Below are 22,532 nucleotides of genomic sequence, written 5' to 3'. Positions count from 1 at the left end.
TAAGTCAGCGGTGTGGTTCTAAAATTGTTACGTGGCTGGATAGGAACATCAACAGTAGAGGATTAGGTTTCTTTTAGAGAGAGCCCTTGCAAAGTGGACACCGTAAAGACCGCAAAAGAAGGCAGAGACAGACACTCTGTTGCACTAGACTTGTAGACACATGGATAAGGGAGTTTTACATCCTCTTCCCATAACAAGGTTATATGATAGTAGCATCGTGTTGACAGACCGCATCACGACGCACCAATTGCGACAAGCGCATGCTTTAGGGAGACTAGGGGATAATTATTCTCTTCCCAGACATCCAAGTTTCCATCATTAAATAATCTGGAATTCGCCTGCAACCATATATGCCAGATCATGAAGCTCCCAACAGTGTTCCATGCATCTGTTAAGTAGGGTCACCAAGTAGAAGGGAAGGTCCAAAATGCATCTGCTAGCTGAAACCAAGACTTTCTGTTAAAAAATAAATGACCAATATCCTCCTGACTCTAGAGCATCTCATGCAGAACTCGTCATGTAGACCCATGGTTTCAGCTGCCCTTTCTCTTGTCTATATTATTTATGCAAACTCAACCATAACAAGAATAGATTTTCTCAGGAATCTTAGCATCCCAAACCCTGTTAAAGCAAATCTTTCCAAGAGGCATAAGAGTCTCTTTTAACCACCCCTGCTTAGAACAAAGAACAAGTCACTGCTGTCATGACTCTCCCTTTTATGGCAGGAATGGAATAGACACCAGTGATGCATTTGCAGCCTTATGCCTAGACATTGCTGAGTTGAAGGAAGTAGGTAAAGTCATAATACTGGGTGGTCTCAATGCAAGAACTGGACAAATGCAATTTCAGCCGATCATGCATGATGAAATGGATAAAGAGGATGCAATCGAAGTGGATGACAGATGGTACAGGATCTCAGACGATAACACCATTAATGCACAAGGCAGAGCACTCAGAAGCATGATGAATGGTCTACATATGCCAATACTAAATGGAATGCAACTATTTCCCGGGACCAACGGGACTACATGTTTTTCGGCTAGTGGAGGGCACAGTGTATTAGATTATGCTTTGGCACATGTAGATGCATTACCTAACATTCAGAGCCTCAAAATAGGAGCAAAACAGCCAGAGTCAGACCATCTCTCCCTGTGGCTCACCCTTAGTGTGCAGGCTGAAATCCACACACAGAAAATTACAGCACATCCAGGAGGCTTCCGGGTGGATCAAGAGAAACAGAAAGAATATGCCATCACACTGGATGCAAAGCTGAATGCAATGGTAGTTACACCCACATGGGGAGCCCTCAAAGAGGCTATCTTGGACACCGCCACAAAGGTGTTTGGAGTAGCCCCCCAAGCAAGACAGAAATTGGTCAAAGGTCTACCATGTAAGAAATGGTACGATGAAGAGTGCAAGCAAATGCGCAAAGCATTGAAACACATTCCAAACACAGACTTGTACAGACAGAAGGAGAAACAATATAATGCTCTCACACGGAAAAAGAAGAGGCATTACATTCTAGAAAAGGAAAAATCTGATTTACTTACATTCATCAAAAATCCCAAGAAAGGTTGGAGGCATGTCAAGAGTCCGAAGAAAAAGATCATGGGGAATATATCAGATGAAGATATGATGGAATACGTCATTAAACTCTACAACCATGTCAATGCGACAGAAATGGGGACTGAAGAGATACCACTTGCTTCTCCCAATCCTTTTGCATTTGAAGACATACAAACAGGGCTGAAAAAGATGGCCAATGGAAAAGCATCTGACCACATGTCTATGTGCGCTGAATTTCTAAAATGGATAGGAGACAAAGCAAGAGAGTGGCTATCACAGGTGTTAACACACGCTTTACAACATGGTTTCCCGCTTGATTGGCAGGAAAATTGGGTTCAGCCCCTTTTCAAGGGAGGCGACAGAAATTCAGTTATCAATTATCGAACTATAATGGTCAGCTCCACCCCAGCCAAACTTTTTAGTACAATACTTGAAGCAAAAATCAGCAGCTGGGCAGAAGAAGCCAAGAAAAGGGCTATTGGGCAAGCAGGCTTCCGCAAAGAACACAGAACTGCAGACCACCTCATTACACTGAGGGTCCTCATGGATGAAAGCAGATTACACAGAAACACTCTACTCTGTTGCTTTGTTGATTTCAGAAAAGCATTTGATACAATACCACGAGGAGGTTTATGGGATAGAATGCACATCCTGGAGGTCCCTCTGACACTCAGAGTGGGCATCTCCCGGATATATGAAAAAGTTCTATGCCGATTGAAGCAATCTCAGGGACTATCGACTGCATTTCAAAGCAACATGGGAGTCAAGCAAGGCTGCCCACTCTCACCCACTTTATTTGGGATATTCATTGACAGGCTAGAAGAACTTGTAAAAGAAGCTATGTCAACAGAAGACATACAAGGCCCCAAAATAGGAGTGTGGGTAATATTGTTACTGCTATATGCAGATGACGCAATTGGAAGATTCGGAACATTTTGTTTGATGCATATGTGGTTCAAACAGTACTCTATAGAGTGGAAGTATGGGGAGGCAGCATTCCCCCATCGACATTGAATGAGATCGAAAAAATGTAGAAGGCTTTCTTACACCGCCACTTAGGTGTAAAGGCAACTACTCCATACTCGGTGCTACTATTAGAAATAGGCAGGAGACCTATCGAGTTCCATGCTTTAATTAGAGTACTGCAATACTTAGTGGAGGTACAACAAATGCAAACAGATAGATTACCTCACAGGGCATGGATGGCCAGCATGAAACTTCAAAAGAACCATAAGAGCAAGATCATTTGAACAGGATGGGGGACAGATATAAGGAAGTGGTTCAGCAGATGGAATGTAGACTCATACCTGACTATGCCATCCGCAAGAATTGATATCCAAGAGTTTCAGATGTCCCTACTGAGCACTCTACAGACTCAATGGCTAACAACAAAGAAGAGGGTGAAGCTGGAGTATTACCAAGATCACATCAACCCCACATGTTGGTCCACATATATGACAAAAGAGGCCCCTGCTCAGGCATACATCAGCACTTCCATCCCCTTGCTCTATCGCAGAAATATTGCTAGATTCCGGACTAGATCTCACATGCTTGCAATTGAGAAGGGAGCGTGGTTGAATCTTCCGTGACATGCCAGAATATGCACATTTTGTGACTCTCAAACAGTGGAGACAGAGGCACATATAGCTCTGCAGTGTCCCAGTTATGCACACCTTAGGGAGGACTACCGGAAGTTAGTGGGAGACTCCACATAGTTAACATCAGTCCTTTCCACTGCCTCGCAGGCAGCATCAGGATCTTTTGTTACCCGCCTCTTTTTGTACCGTCAAGAACTTGAAAATTCTTGACCCCTCCACACCGGAGGAGACTTTTCTTGTACACCGTTCGGGTCCCATGGGTCATTTTCGGCCCCCCGTGGACGATAATAATTTCTACTTCTACTTCTACTTCTCATCATCAGTGATAGGGAGATCCTTTTTCGAGAGTAGACCATCTAAACTCTTTCAGGAAAAAACCCAATCTGCCACCCATCCACCCCAAGGGATCATGGTCCCAAAGGTTCATCATGCTTCTAATCAAAATAAAATCAAAGTAATAATAAATAAATTCCCTTTTTAGTCCCTGTTTTTTAGTTAATGCTTGAAAAACACCAAACAAACCAGCTTCCAAAAGGAGCTAAGGGTGGTAATTACAATGATAAAAATTGGTTGTTAGCCTGTTGGTGGAGACCCAGCTCATTGCCTAGGGAATCTCTGGAGCAGGGGCTAACAACCAGGGTGGTGGTCTATACATCCAATGAATACCTCTCACGAAAAGGGTGTAAAAGACTCCTGCAAGCCAGGCCTTGCAGAGACGCTTCCACCTTTCGGTGGTCACTCTTGATCCTAAAGTGCCACGCTCCTAGGTGGCATGCAGAGTGAAGATGATGTCTTGCTAGATGGCGACTAGGGTAGCTATCAGAGGGACTTGCTGCCCGGCCATCATCTGACTGCACCATCTGACTGCACCGAGCAACCCAGTTTCAAGTAGTGATGTTGGACACCGTCCTCTGGTCAAAATGTCGGGCGTGGGCACGGGAAGGTGATAGTGTGTCATATATCTCTATCTGAGAGATGTGCCAGCCATGAACTCTGTAAGATGGTGAAATTGGATCAATCGAGAAGGCATGCCCCCCCCTCCATGAGCCATGCTACCCACCCACAAGTGAAGTCCCGCTGCCTCCACTGTATGCACGCCACAATCCTAAAGGCTGCTAACCAAACCTCTGTGCAGCAAGACAGCCCAAGAGGCAGTGGGGGTCATCTCTAGAACTCCCTTTGTGCATCTAAAGCATCTGCCATCCACCCGCATCTGCTCCAACGAAGGGCCGATGGGCAATCCTCCATGAGCTAGCAGCCATAAGAAATAAGAAATCTTATGTGGTCTTAGGCTAGTCTAGAGACCGGGCTAGAAATGCAAAATGACCTCCTGAGGGACATTATGCTCACCCCAATGGTGCTCCCTCGACGTGGTCCAAGCTGTTGCTTTCAGCTGAAGTCACCGTCCGATGCAGTCATATATGAGGAAAAGGGCACCTCCTCTACCCTATCCGAGTGTCCAACTCGAGCTGGCTAGAACCATTCCCCTGAGTCCCACTGAATATCACGGAGAGGCCGGCCCTTGCAGAGCCAAAGGCACCACAATACTCCCTCCCGGATAGATAAGGCTGTGTTTAGATCAATGTGCCAAACCTTGACCAAGCAGCCCAATAATCTGATCTGCTGACACTCCAAACCATCTAGGGTTGCCTCATCCTAGCCGCTTCTCTCAGTCTTAATCTGCAAGGGGCCTCTTGGCCCCACCTTGTAGAAGTTGCCACGAAAGGACGCAAGGGACTCTCGGAAAAATCGGATCCTAAGAGGCACCCTTGTCCATGCGAGAACCGCCCAAACTAGCAGTGAGGGGTCCAAGGACTGCATAATCCCTCCCACTAGAAATCGGGAATCGTTGCGTCAATCTCCGCAATTTGGTGCTTGCCCCCCTCAGATGAGAGAGCATGCACCCTAGTGTCTGCATCCCCAAGGAGATGCCTCTAAACCCTGAAGGATCTGGGTGGGTCATTTTCAGAGTGCACCCAACCAATGTGCGTCCGTTGTCCTAGCATGCGCCCCTCCGAGTCCCGGACTCTGGGTGCCACATGAGTGGCTGTCTCTCGAACTCCTCCCTGAAAGAAGGGCTGGCCCAAATGAGTCCCCCCCGCCAAATGCTGCTAAACTCTTAAAAGGCTACTCATAAGTGGGGGCCCTTCCCTATTAGGGGAGCCTTTGAAAAGATTCACTTGTGGGACTACTGCCACTGTCCCCTTGTGCGAGGAGTGTTCCCAAGAAGCCCCTGCTGGAGGAGGAGTTTGGGGTCTGTGTCTGGGGTGAGACGTCGCACCACTACTTCCCTAGGATGACCACGGCTCTGCACCTCTGGATCAATGATAAGTACTCCTTGTGCCTGTGGCATGATCACTGTCTACCATGCAACTTTGGTTCTAGTATTACGCGTGTCGTCTGACCTTGCCCAAAGGAAGTTATGCACCAAACGTCTCAACTACCCCATACACTCCCGATGGAAGCACCAACAAGAGGCTATGTACCAGGCTGTGGCAAGAAGGACCTGGTTGACTACCAGCGCTCTACCTGCCAGGGAGAGTTTGGTCGAGCTCTAGTACAGAAGCTTGCACCGAACGCGCTCTAGAACCAGGGCAATATGTTGCTCTGCTGAAATATCAATACCCACTTGGCAGCCAAGGAAGATATCTCATAGTCTGCCCTTGCGGAATCCATTGAAAGCCAAAAGCAGCCCCCTAGTGCCAGACTTCATGGATCTCCTGTGTGCCTATGAAGAAGCCAATAGATTTGGTCTAGTTGATCCGAGCCCGAAGCCTCACAATAGATAGCCAAGGCCCCCCTGACTGTCTCAAGGCTCGCTTCCGATCCCTCTGCATACAAGGCTGCATCATCTGCAAACTCTGAGTCCAGAAGCTCCTCCTCCTATCAAATCCGGAGTCTCATCCTTGTTAGGCCTATTGCCTAAAGCGTAGGAAATATTCCAACGCCTTTGCTACGAAGAGGGGGCGATTGGAAACTTTGCCGAATTGAGCGAGAAAGAGAAAAGGCCTCGCCCGTGTGCCCCCCCATGATTACCCAACTAGACCTTGTTGCATAAAGAGTTGAGACCCGTGTGACCCACCTCTTCAAGAAGCCCAATCTTTACATGGTGGCCTCCAAGAAGGACCACTCCACTCTATCATACGCCTCCTCGAAACCCAAGAGAAGGATGGTAAGAGGCTATGACTTCTCCTTGGCCCAATCCACTGCCTCCCAAAGGGTGAAGGTGTTGTCGAGGATACTGCATTCCTGATCAGAACCGGTCCGTGTGTCATGAATGATATCAGGCAGGTGGATTCTCAGCCGCAAGCTGAAGACCTCGGCAAATATCTTATAACCGGTATCCAATATAGTGATCGTTCTCCATTGATAAATGTTTGATCTATTCCCCCCCTTTCGAGATTAGGTAAATCTAGCCTTGGCTCAAGACTGCGAAAATTTTCCTAGCAAGCCAACCTAAGCGGAGTGAGAATATGCTCCCAAAAACACCTGGAAAAAATCAGAGTCAGGCCACTCTCCCCAAGGCACTTCTGAGGAGGGAGGGCCTTGAGGGCCTTCCAGAGCTACTCGTCTGTGAACGGAGCCTCTAGTCATATGCTCAAGCTCTGTGGAACTACTGATGGAACGTGCTCCCGAATTGCCTCTCAAGCTACCAGAGTTGCGGGCGATGACTCCTTAGAGACAATTGCCGATAGAAGTTCTGGTCAACTCAAGGATCTCTTGTGCATCTGCCTCTGTGCATCCCGCAACTGCCCGCGCTGAAGTTGAGTCCTTGCCGATCGTGGCCCAATTGTCTAGAAGAACTGCCTGGTCATCTTGTTCCCTTGCTGCACCCATCTTGCCCGGCATGAGTGGTATGAAAACTCGGCCCGAAGAACCTCCGTGGCTTGCAGGTCAAGCCGCACACTCTCATATCGGTGCTTCTTGAGTCTCTCTATGGATGCTAGGTCATGACACAGTGCTCTCTCCCGCTCTTGAAGAGCATGCCTCTGTCTAAGGGCCTGGGACTGTAGCTCTTGGCTGCTAGGTGGCATGCGACTCACGGTGGGCCATGCAAGACAGGTGGCATGATGAGTCAAGGGATTGTTTTACATGGTTTGAGGTGTGGCCTGTGGAGAGGTGCTCCTGTGTGCAAGTATATGAGGGGAATGCGGAGTGGGATCTAGGGTTAAGCGGTTAAACTTGGTCCACTTGAGCTGAGAAGGGATCTTCTCTCGTATCTCCTCTAGCTGTTTGAGGAATTGAGGGTGGCTCCTTGTGCAGTTTGTGTCGCATCTTGGAGCCTCTTGAGATTAAAGGATGATTTGGACTCAACCAATTATGGACCAATAAATGTTGTATTCAGTGGAAGGGCTGTTTTAGGGCTACCTCTTTGATGAATTGCAAAACTGAACCCAACAGTATCAGGATCTTCACAGTCTGCCGATCATTTTGGCAGACTCGGCTAGACTCCACCCAAAGCATGATCGCCGAGTTTTTTCAGTCCAATACCACAACAGTCTCCAGAGAGATGTCATAGACGGGGCCTAGAGGGAGAGACACGAAAGACTTGTGTGTCGATGCAGAGATGTGGTTTGGGGATCTTCCCTTTGTGTTCAATAGACCAGGGATACAATCGACGGGTGGGAACAATGATGTTTCCAGGATTTTCAGGGCCAGATTATAGCAATTTTCAGAGGCCTTCTAGTAGTTACATCTATAATTTAAAACTCTAAAGAATGTAAATTTAACAGGGATTAGAGGCTTTTTCTTTTTGAAATTTTATTAGTCCATATTTAACTTGAGACTCGTTAGAGAGCCTTTATAGAATCCTTACGATTGCTTCTATAAGGTTGTGGGTCTTAAGCATATTCATAGCCTATTACAAGTCTTAAAGAATCGAATTTCAAATGTATATTATTCAAATCTCCTCTAAGGTAAACTCTAAACCCTCTAACAGTTAACAAGTGACACCAAATTTAACCACACGTTTTAATGTCAATGTCAAGTGCAAATATGACTTTGTCTACCCTATTAGAACCTGCACAAATGAAACATACCCCTAATTGTCTAAGTTCATAAACGTTGTATGTGATTGAATTGCTACTGTGCAGTGGCTTATGAAATTGTGGGGATCTCGGGCTATCACGGGCATGCTAGGGATTCACATTTGTCAGACTTAATCATCTTTTATGGAAAAAATTAGGCTTTTGTGTAGAGTTCCCTTTCCAAGGTTCTGCTATTGATCTCATCATGTTCTCAAACTGTTTCTGGAACTGGCAGTTCTGTTTATGAAAGACTTGCATACATGACAGATACGTTTGGACCACGACTGAGTGGGTCTACTGCCCTGGAGCGTGCATTGAACTGGACAAAGGTATTTTTAGCCGAGCTGTGAAATAAGTCAATTTCTAACCAGAAAAACGGACTATGAATATGTGCAATTATTTTTTTGATATGGATATATAAAGAATCTGCCTGTACAGGAGGAAATGGTCAAGGATGGGCTGAATGTGCAAGAGGAGCCTGTGAACATCCCATGCTGGGTTCGTGGTCATGAATATGCAAGGCTTCTCTCTCCAAGAGTTAAAAATGTACGAATAGCTGGCCTTGGGGGCAGTATTGGGACACCGAATGGGAAGCCTTTGGTTGCAAAAGCATTAGTTGTTTCATCCTTTGATGAGCTGGAGGCACAGAAGAATGAAATAGAAGGTGAAAATGTATATGTCAATTAATATCTGTGATATTAAATCTAGCTGATTTGAAAATCCTGCAATTGGAGAGAAATATTCCAGTGGTTGGATAATAGCTTTATAGAGGTCCAATACTGAGAGAAAAAGGTGCATATATGATTAAGATTTGAATGCCTTCCGTAATCAAAATTATTATGAATGCCAGCAACTGGGCACCAGATCTCCCTGCATAGATTGTGGAAGCTGGTGCAGTTGATATCCCCTCTTGTCTGCGTTAAGCCTACAGTCCAACAGAATATTGAACTTGGCACCATTTCAGATGGATGCATGTTTTCATACTGTCACATATGTGCAAAGAGCTCAAACATTGTATTGGGACGGACTCAATGCATTACTGATATCCTCCTCCAGCTAGCAAGGAATGGTGACTGTTGATGCTGGTATGACTGGATGGCTAGCAGTCCCTTATGGAGTGCCCATGGCCATCACATCCCGTCTCATCCGTCCTTCCAGTGGTCTTTCTTCAAGTTTTCTAGCTCCTTCTGTGCGGCTGAGACCTCATCTTGAGCACTCTTCGCTTTTTCTTTCTTCCTCAAGAATCTCAGTGGGTTGGCCACTCTCAAAAGAGAACACAGATTAATGAAATCTCCTTGAGCTAGTTGATGTTGCGGATTGTGGGAAGCCATTTGAATCTTGTGTTGGGTGCTCAATGGAGTAGCTCACATCACTCAACTTTTCATAAAGGCATTGGAAAGGGGTCTTTGGGAGGCGCACCACTAGCACCTTCACCATGGGAACAAGCCCAGACAATGTCATTTGGCTGCATCTTCAAAATGGACCAACTCCCACTTGGTAAACTTGTAGAAATTTTTTGCAGAAAATTTCAATAAAGGCATCTTTTTCTTTGTCCCAATTTACAAACTTGTTCCATCTATCTGCACTGTCTTCGAAGGTGATAAGAAACATCACCATGTAGGCATGTTTGCATTCCACATCCTTCGCTTTGCAGGCATTAAGGAGGCTACACTTGAGCTTGGGGCTTTCGTATGACCATGATGAGAAGTTGTCCCAAGAGTTTTACCAGCACCATCATGTTGAAGTAAAAGCGCTTATGGTAGAGGGTTAAGGAGGTAATGAAGAGGGAAAATCATGGAAGAGAGAAGTGTACATGGCACAATTTTTGTGATAGACACAAAGGATGGGGCCAAAAAGAATGTGCACTCACTTTGTGATAGAACATTTACTCTCTTATGAAAAATTTCAGAGTGCATTGTCTAATTGTAGATGAGAATAGTGCACTCTTGACCTCATGCCTACTCTATGACCTCCTCTCATTTTGGTGAGAATCCCAATGTAATCATCAAATTCGTGATTGAACTAACTACCCAAAATTTCCAAGCTAGTGCAACATTCATGGGTGATGTAATAGAGATGGGCTGGATATAGAGCCAATTGAAGAAACAGTACTATGTGGTACTATTTTCAGACAGCTATCTTCAAATAGAAGAGGAATCATATAGTGAAGGAGAAGAGCACTTTAGAACCAAGGCGGAGATGCCATAATTAGGTACGTAAAAATCAGAAGACCACAGAGGAGTTCTGATCCTATGGCTAAGGATTTGGAAGTCCCAATTCGAGGTTTCTGCATGTCAAAGATATAATGTCTTAAAGTGGGATCTAGGATTGGCTCAGAAACTCTGATAAACCTTTATGACCAAGCCTTAGATAGTTTGATGATATTATGACGTTAAGAGAGTGAGCCATAGTCAGGACATCCTGACATAATCATCCAAGCCAATTTTTAGGCCTGTATTTTCGTACTACCACGGGTTGTTACAGTGTGGATTCCACTTTGTTTTTGTATCTTCTCTTGGCCTCTATGCATTTTTGTCCTCAAGATAGAAAATACTCCTTGGTCTTGATTGACTAGATAGTTGAAACTTGCTTTTCCATTGGATTTTATAAATAGTACAAAGTTGTATTCATGATAGCAGTAGGAGGACTTTGTCCTATGGAAATTACATACTCTACAACTAGAACATTCTAAGGGACGCTTAGCCTTTAGTCATCATAGAGAGGGTAATTCCAAAAGAAGTGAAAGGAGTTACTTTTATGTGTTGAAATCAACACAATGTGATGAAGGTCCAGAGCATCAGAGAGCGCGAGAGGGACTTGTCACGCTTTGCACAGGAGTAGACACGCTTCACCCAGGAGCAGGCACGTCTTATACAGGAGCAGTCTCAGGCTATCCGAGACTAGGCTGATCTTATTCAGGGGCTCAGATAGGAGATCTTGCAGCTCCAACAGGAGGTCACTGCTATATGTACAGTCCCAGAGAGCACCCCAGTTGTGGAGGCACAGATTGCGAGCATGCAATCTGCCATCGAGGAGACGTCCAGATGGGTTGACGTAGCCAACAGGAACCTGCAAGGGTAACCGTTTCGGCTACCCTCCTGGAGCAGTAGCAGAGAGCCAACAAGGCTCTCAACATCAAAGTACGTGGGATTCCCCACACTGAGGCTACACCGATGGCAGATGCGATGGCCTTCGTGACCACTACCCTAGGGGCGACTGAGCACATGATTGAGAGAGCATGGCGGGTAGGGAGGGATCCCAACCGAGAGCAGCTCCTTATCATACGGTTCTGTGACGCCCAGGCACGACTTTCGGCTCTACGTCGTAGGTCAGCCTTACGAGACGAGCCAGTGATCTCCATGGATGAGGACCTCACTCCACTACAGGTTGAGGAGAGGCGTTTTTTGTTGCAGCAGCGGGATCATGCCTGCAAGGAGGGGAAGTGGGCAGTCGTACGAGATGGACGACTCCTTACAGGCCCCCGTCGGGCACCCACCTCTCCCGCATAGGGAGGCGGGGTCTATGAGACTCAGACGTCCGAGATCCTATCCTGTACCATTTGGAACTGTAATGGTACCTTATGGTGAGAACCAGGGAACTTCTCGGAATCCTATACAGATCACGACATAGTCTTTTATATGGAGACACATAAGAGTCCAGAGCGCCCACTACCAGTAGTCAGCGGGTATACATGGGAGTTTGCCTACAAAGATGAGACGAGGCCTCCCGCTTTGCCAGAGATATTGCTACTTCCTCCCCGAGAACTCTCGCTTTGCCAGAGATATTCGAGGGGAGGATGAGACATCCCAATTCACTGCTCTTTATCAGTCCATTGTTGACTTCTCTAGCTGCGGAGAAGTCCTCCTAGTTGGGGACTTCAACGCGAGGACAGGCGCTCGTCAAGCACCACGCCTCGACTTCAGGGATGATTCCACTCTACTGCCAGATATTGACCTTGAGGAGGTAGGTATGCTACAAGTTTCGGCTGACAGACGAGGACCATTCACATCTTATGGGCAGGCCCTATTAGACCTCGGAAAGATGCATGATCTCATTATCAATAATGGTCTTGAAAGATGGCCCACATCAAGTGGCTTCACGTGCTTTCCACATGGGGGAGGCTTTAGTGTTGTGGACTACATCATGGGATCCCCTGCCTTCACATCCCGCATCATTGACTTTACCGTAGCACCTCTCCCTCCAAGGGCTGATCATACCTATCTTTTCTTTAGCATTTCTACCCCCCGCCACATAGCACTTTCTACCCCGTTGAGTTCTTACTCCACCTACCATGATATACGCTTTGATCGCAATCACTCACCTACTTACTCTGGCCGTCTGTACCCTAGTCACTTGCTCACTACATGAGGCTGCTCTTCACGCCTTCCCCCACACCACCCACTCTACCTGCCCACCACCACTTGGGACCGCACCCTGTAATAGTTGATACGATTATGAGTGTAAGGCTTTACACTGTCAACTCAGATTCAAAACAAAAAACAGCCTTCCGAGCAAACCAGAGACGCTACGCGAGTACCGTCGACTGGTATGCAGGAAGAAACTTGAATTTGTGCACCGGAATGAGGAGGAGCTACTAAACATTCTGTTCATTAACAACTCTAAAGACTTCTAGCATAGATTTCTAGAGGGACGGTCCCCCTCACCACTCACTGACACTCAAGTGTGGTCTGATTATGCACGCATGCTCTATGATACCCTAACCTATCACATATGCCACATCCCACATCCTCCACCATCTTCACTAGGGGGGGGATAAAGGATGCCGTAATGAAACTTCATAATGGCTGAGCGAAGGATCATGAGGGACCATGCACTGAGTTCATTGCATATGGGATTAACCTCCTAGCCCCGATCTTAGCCAAACTATTTAATGAAGCTGTTTGCTTGGGGTTTCCACGCACATGGACCATTAACACTATCTCACTCATCCACAAGGCAGGGGATCACATGAGCCCAGAGAACTACATGACCATTATGATTAGACATGTCATGTCCAAGCTTTATGCATTAGTACTTGATTCTGAGGTCAGTAAATTTGCGGAGTGTCAAGGACTTAGAGCAGTGGGACAGGCCGGTTTTAGACGGGATCATGGGACCATGGACCATATTCTCCCACTCAGATGTATCATCGAGGAGGCGAGGGCACGAAAGCAGAGGGTTTACTGTTGCTTTGTGAATTTCGTCAAGGCATTTGACATCGTTCCGATAGCCCGCCTCATACGACGCCTGCATGATTTAGGTTACGACCAGGAGATCATTTGGGTTGTCATGGCACTTTATGAGCGAGTTTCAGGCAGAGTCCTGACAGGATGGACAGATGAGATCATGAGCACCATCAGGGTCAAACAAGGGTGTCCATTATCACCTACCTTGTTTCGCCTCTACATTGACGAGCTCGAGACAGTGATGTAGACACAGGGGGGGTAGGTTGCTCTCTCGCAGGCATGCTAATCCGGATATTGCTTTACGTAGATGACGTGGCTCTCTTGTCTTCCTTAGTAGAGGGGCTCTAGAGACACCTTGATGCACTACAGTCCTTTTTTGAGTCTCATGATTTGAAGGTCAACTTGGATAAAACCAAGGTTATGATCTTCAATATATCTCGAGCCGTCATGGTGAGGAGCAGTTTGCATTTGATGGGTCCCGTGTTGAGGTAATTCATCATACACTTATCTTGGGGTCGCCTTTTTCGGACCCATCTTCACGATGAGACCTGCGATGCATGCACGCTTGAGTAGAGGATATGCTTCATTGGCCAGACTAGAGAGACAGTGCTTCTGCTCTCACTTTCAGGATCCACGGATCAAAGGGTTGCTTTTTGACTCCTTGGTCCGCCCAGCAGGGATGTATGGCAGTCCGTGTTGGGGCCAGACTTGTCGGATACAGAGTGGGCCAGGGTGGAGCGGCTACATGTTCTCATGTTATCACGGATGATCCGTGGTAAGTCATCCGTCCCTCACCAGATCATTTGGGCGGAGTTTGGGTCACCCCCATTACAACTAGATGATGCATTTCAGGTCATTACGTATCTGCTCCGAGTCAAGGAGTAGGATACCATGGCAAGCACTGTCCTCTTCTATGGCACTTGCAGCAGGGGGAGACCAGAGGTGCTAGTATGCACGCATAGAGAGATGGTTTGAGGGACTATGGCTCCACATGGACAGACTACCTCCATTCTAGTATAGCATGGATGTTCCTTTCTCTCCCCTCCTATCACAGGAGGTCAACCAGGTTATGCGTGAGGATTTACTACAGCTACACACATTCCGGACTTGGTTGGGCCCGAGAGATCTTCCAGTGAAGCTGGGCTTCTACAGAGATCACTTCTTACATATCACAGTGGAGGATTTCATTGATCCACCAGGATACACACAGATTCACCTACCCCACTCGTTGAGGATCTCTCTTTGGCAGTTTTGGGTCTCTTCACACAGACTTCATATCGAGAGCGGCGCGGCAGAGTAGAGCAGTTACCCAGGTAGAGGCGCATATGCACACTGTGTGACATGCAGGAGGTTGAGAAAGAGGAGCATTTCATCTTCAAGCGTCCTATTTACTATGAGATCCGAGGGCGTTTCTACTGCCTCTTTAGAGATAGTTATGGGGTTTTGGCCCGTTTCCTCTTCTACCTAGACCAGCGATGTTTGGCTGGTTTCATTCATGAGGTACTCAGACACCGCGAGAGGATACTCCTTGCACGGAGACATGAGCAGCCTTCTTCCTTGACTGATATCTCTCAGAGCTCTATCACAGAGTTCTTTCAGCCAAATCACATAGACCCCCACGAGACGAGACGTCGACATGACCGTGACCCGGAGCCTGTGACCCCACAGCTCAGACAGAGGATTGACTCACAGAGCATACTTGGGGACATCCCCTCCTTGTTTAGGGTCGGAGCCCGACCGACGGGGGTCACAATGGCCTTGGTTAGACACAGAGCTGCGACTAGGAGACGTACTAGGACTGCACCCTTGGGGGAGCGACAACGCTCTATTACTGACCTCATGCCTCCACTTCTACTGCCTCATCCATCCTGATGTCTTGCTGCTGTTGATGATGATGATTATGATTATGATGATGTCGATTATGATGCTGAGATTGATATATATATAGTCGACTATTGACATGATAATGTTGTACTTAGGGCTTAGTACTGCCATTTTGCATTTTTTGCATTCTACATTGGTGTGGATGCTCGTTTAGTAGCTCCACTATCACAGCTCATTGTATCAGGTTTTTCACAGTCTCATAGACCCATCGGTCTTCCGAAGACTTTAATAAGCTTTCTTTGTTTCTTTCTCTCTCTCACCCCCAATCTCTCTCTCTCTTTCAATGGATGTAAACAATCACTACTTGTTGATAGTGATCAGTGTCCCATAGATCCTGAAGGGTCTCACGAGGACGTTAATACAATCATATCATCTCTCTCTCTCTCTCTCTCTCTCTCTCTCTCTCTCTCTCTCTCCGTTTGTCGCTCATCCCGCTTGTTCGTTCGTCGCGTTCAGCCCGTTTCAACCTGCTCAGGCCATCGCTCGCTCAGTTCATCGCCCACAGTGTGCTTTGTTCGCCGCCTAGCAGCTTGCAGCACCAGCAGTGTCACTAGTAGCCAGTGCCAAAAGCGCCGTCAGCGCCACCAGCTAGAAGCGCCGCCGCCAGTCTCTACACCCTGTAGCTTCGCCGTCACCTGCTAGTAGGAAAACCTAGAGTCAAACCAGATCCCAGGCTAGGGTGAGCCCTTGGCCTAGTCTTGGGGGGTTAGTGCTAATCGAAGGGTAGAATAATTGCACATGTCATTATGGAGTTCCCCAAGACAAAGGTGTTTCCCTCGACTCCAGCCAACAGGAAGCCTTCCTACGCTGATATGGCCTCTACACCGTCCCCCTATACCTTAGCATACCACAGATTTTAGAGCAAAGGAGACCCACTTGAGAAGATTTACTTCCTACAACAAGAACTCAGAGATGCAAAGCTTTGCATCATAAGCGAGCCATGTTCGCTCATGCCTCCTCCCCATGAGTTGGACCATAGTAAGTTGGACCATGCCTCCTCCCCATGAGTTGGAAGGTGCATTGGCTCCATGATCATACATGTAGTCAACCATAGGATTCTTTGGAAGGAGCTCAAGAGGGCAGTGGTAGAATGGAAAATGGACTTTCTTCTAGTACAAGAGCATATGTTCTCAGCAACAGGCATTGGTCATCGCCACCAGCTTCTCCTTGGGAGAGGCACGGAGGTGTGGTTCCCTACGGTATGCCGGAGTGGGGGGTTCGCATTTGGCTTCTCATGCAATGGCCCCTGAGGTCTTTGACAAGGGAGAGCTTATTCCAGGAAGGGTAGTTTGGTTGGGTGTGCGTGCGGGAGAGTCCATGATTGGGATCTTGAACATGTAGGCACTTGCGTGCAGGCAGCACCACCCACCATTTTGGAGGAGATTGACAGATTGCCTCCTAGACGTCGATTCTTGGATTGTGGGAGGGGACTTCAACAACTTGGAATTTGGGGAGGACAAGCAGGGCAGAGCCTCTTTCACTAAGATGCTAGCAACGGAGAGGAGCACTTTCATTTTCGCGATTAGTGGCAAAGATCCATGGTGAGAGGCAAAGTTCACCATTTCCTCGTGCAGCCTACACTTCTTTGGATAGAGGAGACATGATGGGTTGTTAGAGCGCGTTGACAGATTCTATGATGGGGATTGGGCTATGCTTAGCGGGGCTCCACACGCATCCTAGCAAGGACGCCAATGTCCGATCACTCCTCTATAGTGTTCCACAACTCCGGCAGAGTCTACCCCAAAAAGGGGTTCACATTCCAGATGCGCTACTGCAAGAGGAGGAGATTCAGCATGCAACAAGGCGGAATGGTCATCTTAGGTTTGCAGATGCGATTCTTAGGAGTAGCAAAAGCACAAGGGGTAACTAATTGGGGATCTTGAGGTAGTTCCATGGTCCAAGCCTCCAGAACTCTCTAGGCAAGAGTTAACCAAGGCGGGGCTTCGGACATGGACATTGCGAAAACAAGCCACCTAACTCACGAGTCTACGAGGAGGCTAAGTCCTACAAAAGAGCGAGAGAGGCATGAGCCTCAAATGAGGAGTCCTCGGCTAGAAAGGGGGTTGAAAGATCAACCCTGCCCTTGCTCGGGAGTTTCGGGGCGGGGTGTGTCCAGGGGGGAATGGGAGGAAGAAGAAGACGAGGCAGGCTCTACTGCAGAGGGAGAAGTAGGGAAAGAAGAATGGGGGGAGGGGGCGGTTGGTAAGGGTAACTGCAACAGTGGGGTGGGCGGAGGGGGGGGAAGGGGAGACGAGGGAGGTGGGGGGGACAGAGGTTTAGTGGCGGGACCAATCGGGGGAGGGGAGGGGAAGAGGGGGGACAAGGGCACCTTCGGAGTGGCTAGAGGAACACCATGGGCATATTGAGGTGCCGGTCTCATGGCGCTCGGAGCTCCCGCCACTAGGGGGACAGCATCAAAGAAAGCCTACTCCTCTGGAGTTTGTGGACGGTCTAAAGAACCTCTCTCCAGCTGCTTCCCCTGGGGCGAGGGCTCAGTCTCATCCTCCACAATCCGGGTCTCGCGGCGTCTTGCATTCCGCCTACGATTCTTCCTGGCCCTATAATTTATTGCCGGATCTCTTACGCTCCACCTTGGTCCAAGCCCCCCACCCTCGAGGGCTCCACCTAAGGGGTCTAGGACTCCATCCACTAACCAAATTCGTATTGCACTCTCTTGTGAGTTGGCGCCCTGATCTCACCTCGTCGACACTCGCAGGGTAAATGACCCATCTATTTGCACCGTAAACATTGACCTGGTAGCCCAAAGATCTCAATCCGTTGACTTAACTCTCCGCCATCAAATGTCTCGAGGAATATCTCCTCTGGGAGGGTCTTTGGATGTGCCACTGTTAAACTGAGTTAGGGAACCCCATTGTCTACTACCACACTTAAGCTGCCATTGGGAGCGGTGTCTCCAAAGCCATGCCAAAAGCTCTGCCTATAGAGTGAAGAATGATCCGATACTCCTTCACGAGCCCCGGGAAGTGCAGTGTCACCCAAAAGCGGGGCACGTGGTGCGTCGACTCCATGTCCTCCACAATGAACCTGTGGTACCAAGGAATGAAGTAAACCAGGTGCAGGCCAAGAGCAGGGGGCTTTGCTCCACGAGGGCTCGAGAAGTGTCGTGGGAGCTCAACTAGAGGAGGAAGACCCCCTTGCCATAGATGGTGACCTTCTGAATGTGGTCACCCTCTAGCACCAAGCTCGCCTAAATCCAATCATGTACCTGCCTCTTTGTGGGTATGAGCCTGACTATTTACCCACTATTGCTCTGTCCTGTAAAGATTTCAATGCTTTCTTCACCTGTCGTTTGCCTTGTAGGGATAAGCGAACCTGAACAATTGAGTGAGTCCACGATATTTCCATTTGAGCTCCTCTTGCTAGGACCAAGGGTCACTACCAAGACTCGAATCCCAAAAAGACAAACTCGGGGCTTTGGTGCCTAAATGGAAAGAAAAGAGAAAAGGAGGAATGGAGAAAGAAGAGCCCGTAGGCTGCCAAAAAAGTGCACCACCGGAGAGTGGGCCAGCAATCTCTACTCCACGAGCCCCAAAACAGAAGGGGCTTCTTGAGGGTGAGTCCCAAAAATCGCTGATGAGTCATCTCACACCAACGAGGGCCAGGAAAACTTTGCCAGCAGCCTTGGAGCTGAAAGGGGGAGAGGCAAGGTTTGTTGGTACATGCACCCGGCTTGCTAGGCACCCCTTGAAGGCTGTTGAAAGACCTTCGAAAACCGACCCAGCTGAGCAAGGGGGGAGTTGAGGCCTGTGCACAGCCTCCAGCTATACCGGTAGCTCAAGGGCTGGCTCTTCAAGCATGGGGCACTGTAGAGGCGGATGGAGGTCAGCCTCCAACCCGCACGTGAATGTAGTACATGGGGGGAGGGCAGGAAGGTTGATTCGAACCCTCACCCGGCGGGCTGAGGTGCGAGGTGAAGAAGAGGCCAGGTTGGCTTTTAATCCTTTGCAAGTTGTGATGCTAGCATGGCAGGAACTACTTCAACATGTCAATCCTATCTTGACTATCATGACATAAGTACCTAGTGGTATCCAAATCAGTATGCTAATCAATGGGATTAGTCAAGAGAAAAATGTTGGTTTAGATGGCACTAAAATAGGAGTCATAATGAGTGTGATGGGAAGTTAGAAGGAGAGGGGTCAAGGAACCTTAAAAATTCTAGTACATAAGGTCTAGAGGTTAACCTAGGTCTTAGGGAGAATTAGAAAGGCACATCTAATGGGTGTGACCACTCGTGTGGTCACACCCCATCTTCCATCTCTTCCATCGAGAGAGCATGTAGGATACGTCCTAGGCACGTAGGCACATAGAAAGTGCAGCCTAGAGTGGAAGAGTAATAGGATAGGGAAAGAAATACCCGGCATAGAGGTCACGGGGGCACTTACTACAGCATGAAAGGCTGTAGGAGGGCCTGGCAGACAGCCATAGATTCCTAGGTTTCCAAAACAAAGTGAGCAGCAACGAAGAAATCGAGGAGAACTAGAAGATATGGTTCATTAAATTTGGTATCAGATAGGTACAATCCAGTGCAGGGACACGAAGGGAAAGAGAACAATCTGTCGGGCGACAGAGGAGAGCGGGAGGCGAACAAGCAAGGCATGGTTTGCACACGAGGACAGTGTAAAGAGCCCATGGAAAGAGGTGCCTGTGTGCACGAAAGGCTACGCTGCAGGGAGCCGTACGGATAGCAGGAGGCGCAGCAAGAAACTGCAAGAGAGGTGCCACACAAACAGGAAGAGGCACGCCTGCAACCCACGATCAAAACAGGGAATTTTCTATGCAGTTCTGAGATCCCATTCACAGAACCCTACCTCTGAATTTCTGCACACACAACACTGAAATTCAGAATCTCTGCCCACAAAGGTGCGCACAACATTGAAATTCAGCATAGTATCTGCAGACAAAAACCTTAAAATTCCGGGGCCCTAAGGCAAGGGCTTTTCCACAAAATATGCTCTTTCGATGAGGAGCAGGGTGTCCAAATGGGGTAACTCCCCGCCATGTGAATGTACCCATAAAACCCTTAAACCGTAAAAAAAAGGGACCCCCTCATTCTCCCTATAATGGGAAGTCGGATTGGGACAAGATTTTAAGGGGGTGATCCACCCATCATATACCCCCTATAATAACATAGAGACATCTGATTCATCAAAAGAAGCAGAGCCTAAACTTAGTACACCATATCACAGCAAAAAGACAAGAGAAGAGGGCTTATTTCAGGGTTTTTGCCGACATAATTGAAGCGAAAGATGGATAAGTACCATTAACTCTACAATATTTGAATTTTGCAGTAAACGAAATCTCTGTTTCAAAATTATAGCAAGCAAGTTTCAGGTTATTAGTTAAAAAGAGGAATGGAAGGGGAAGGGGAAGGGATGCATTATAATGAATTTATCCCATTTCCTCCATTACCTCAAGGAGAGATGGAAAGAACACCATCACCTCTGCAAGAAGAGGATGCATTAGGTGAGATTTAGACTCACCTTGGACACACCTTGATTAGATAATCTACAAATAGAGTTACCTCCTCTTTCCACAAGAATCTCATGATAGAGAGTTGTCTTTTTGGAAATGAGTTCATGCCACCACTGTTGGTAAAGGTTCAAACAATAGGACATATGACAGGGAGAGAATTGCTAAATATACAGCCAGGTTTTGGAAACTCTCTCTAGAGTTACTAGGAAAGAATGAGGAAGGTAGAAGAAAGAAATTGCATTAGTAGGATCTAGGATGGGAATGGGTAGAAATTCATGGGTATGCATTAATAAATAGTAGGCATAAAGTGTCATAGGCTACGGGTAGAATAATGGGGTATGCCCAAGGGATGGATCGCAAGTGGCATGAGAGGTTGTAACCTCTCGTATGCATGGAGTGTGTGCATGAGGCATTATGCATTCATATGTGGTATGTGAAATGGTATGAGAATTCTAGTTGTCAATAGCAAAAATACACTCACGTGGGCACTCCTTCCACCCCATTTGAAGGGCCAATCTCTCTGAAGTTCTGCATCATTCTCACACATGAGCATCCTGCATCCAAGATCGTGACAGTGGATTGCATCAAATAGAAAATAGGCTATGAAATATTTGACAGCATTTCGAATCCGATTTGTTGTGCTTGTGCATGATTCTTGTTGATTTGGATAGATTGACATACGAATAATAAAATTGAGTTTTCTCCAAAAGTGTATCTAGAACTCTCTAAATATGTTGCTTGGCTTGTTTCTACTAATGAACTTTCTTCTTCTGTAACTGTCACGTTGTCAAATTTGCTTTCATCTTCTTTAAACATTTCATTTTCAGAATGAGGCATAAATTAGCTGTGACATTTGAACTCTTTAGCTTTATTTGGAACTGTGGTCTCCCTAAAGTATGTAATATCACCCTGACATGTAGATCTGCATAGATTGAAAACCATTCACATTCTCACTTGTGTTCTTGCATGTTTGCATAAATCTTGATGTCGCTGTCTTGGTCTTTCTTGTTTTCCATTTGCCGTCTTCATTTCCCAAACATTTAATTGTCTTTTGGTTGACTGTCCCGAGTACTTTCATATTGTTTTCTTGCATATGCATAATCAAACTACATTCCAATGTTTGTCTCTTGTTGTCTTTTTCATGCTTAATAGAAACCTTTCTCATTGGGAAAAAATACTTTTTAAAAATTCGTATGGAAATTCCATTTTAAAACAAACAGAGCTATTTGACAATCAAGGTAAACTTGCTTGAGGTGCTATCAGATATTCGAAACTAAGTCTTGCAATATCATGGAAGTTTCTCATTACGCAATTTATGTTGCAGAAGCGATAGAAGGCTTGAATGAGTTGTGGACATATTTTAACGTTTCTCTTTGAAAAGTACTGGCCTTCGAACACAAAGTCACTTAATATAAAAAAACCAATGAAATTTTATTATCAAGAACGGCTTTCAAATTGAAAAGTGCAAAAGTCTTATGATTAAACATGTATTGTGCTGTTTTTTCCTCAGGTCGAATAGTAGTCTACAACGAGGAATTTGAAGGCTACGGAACAACTATAACATACCGAACTACTGGAGCCCAACGTGCTGAGAAGTATGGAGCTGTAGCTGCTCTAGTGCGCTCTGTTTCTCCTTACGGTCTCCAGGTGAATTAGTTCTCCCCTTTGTGAAAGATTTGAAGCGTAGGGTTGGGTGTGCGTGTGTTTTTGTTACAAGATGAGCATCCCAAAAGCAACAATATTTTCACAAAAAAAAAAAGAGAAAGTGTGTGTTTTGT

General features: G+C 46.8%; 1 protein-coding gene across 2 annotated transcripts in view; it reads left to right on the top strand.

Annotated features, from left to right (window-relative positions):
• Window positions 1-22,532, top strand: part of LOC147883615 (uncharacterized) — a 112,157-nt gene that overhangs the window by 5,274 nt on the left and 84,351 nt on the right. For both annotated transcript variants that reach the window (XM_087399787.1, XM_087399788.1), the window contains 3 exons: window positions 8,427-8,520; window positions 8,630-8,855; window positions 22,265-22,401. In XM_087399787.1, coding sequence (XP_087255913.1) covers window positions 8,427-8,520; window positions 8,630-8,855; window positions 22,265-22,401 — 457 coding nt within the window. The remainder of the gene's footprint in view (window positions 1-8,426; window positions 8,521-8,629; window positions 8,856-22,264; window positions 22,402-22,532) is intronic.

This window comes from Dipteris shenzhenensis, chromosome 28 (genome assembly GCF_047967505.1).
Source record: "Dipteris shenzhenensis isolate YYH24624 ecotype China chromosome 28, Dip_SZ_1.0, whole genome shotgun sequence".
Classification (NCBI taxonomy): Eukaryota; Viridiplantae; Streptophyta; class Polypodiopsida; order Gleicheniales; family Dipteridaceae; genus Dipteris; species Dipteris shenzhenensis.
This window is presented reverse-complemented; position numbering and strand designations above follow the sequence as displayed.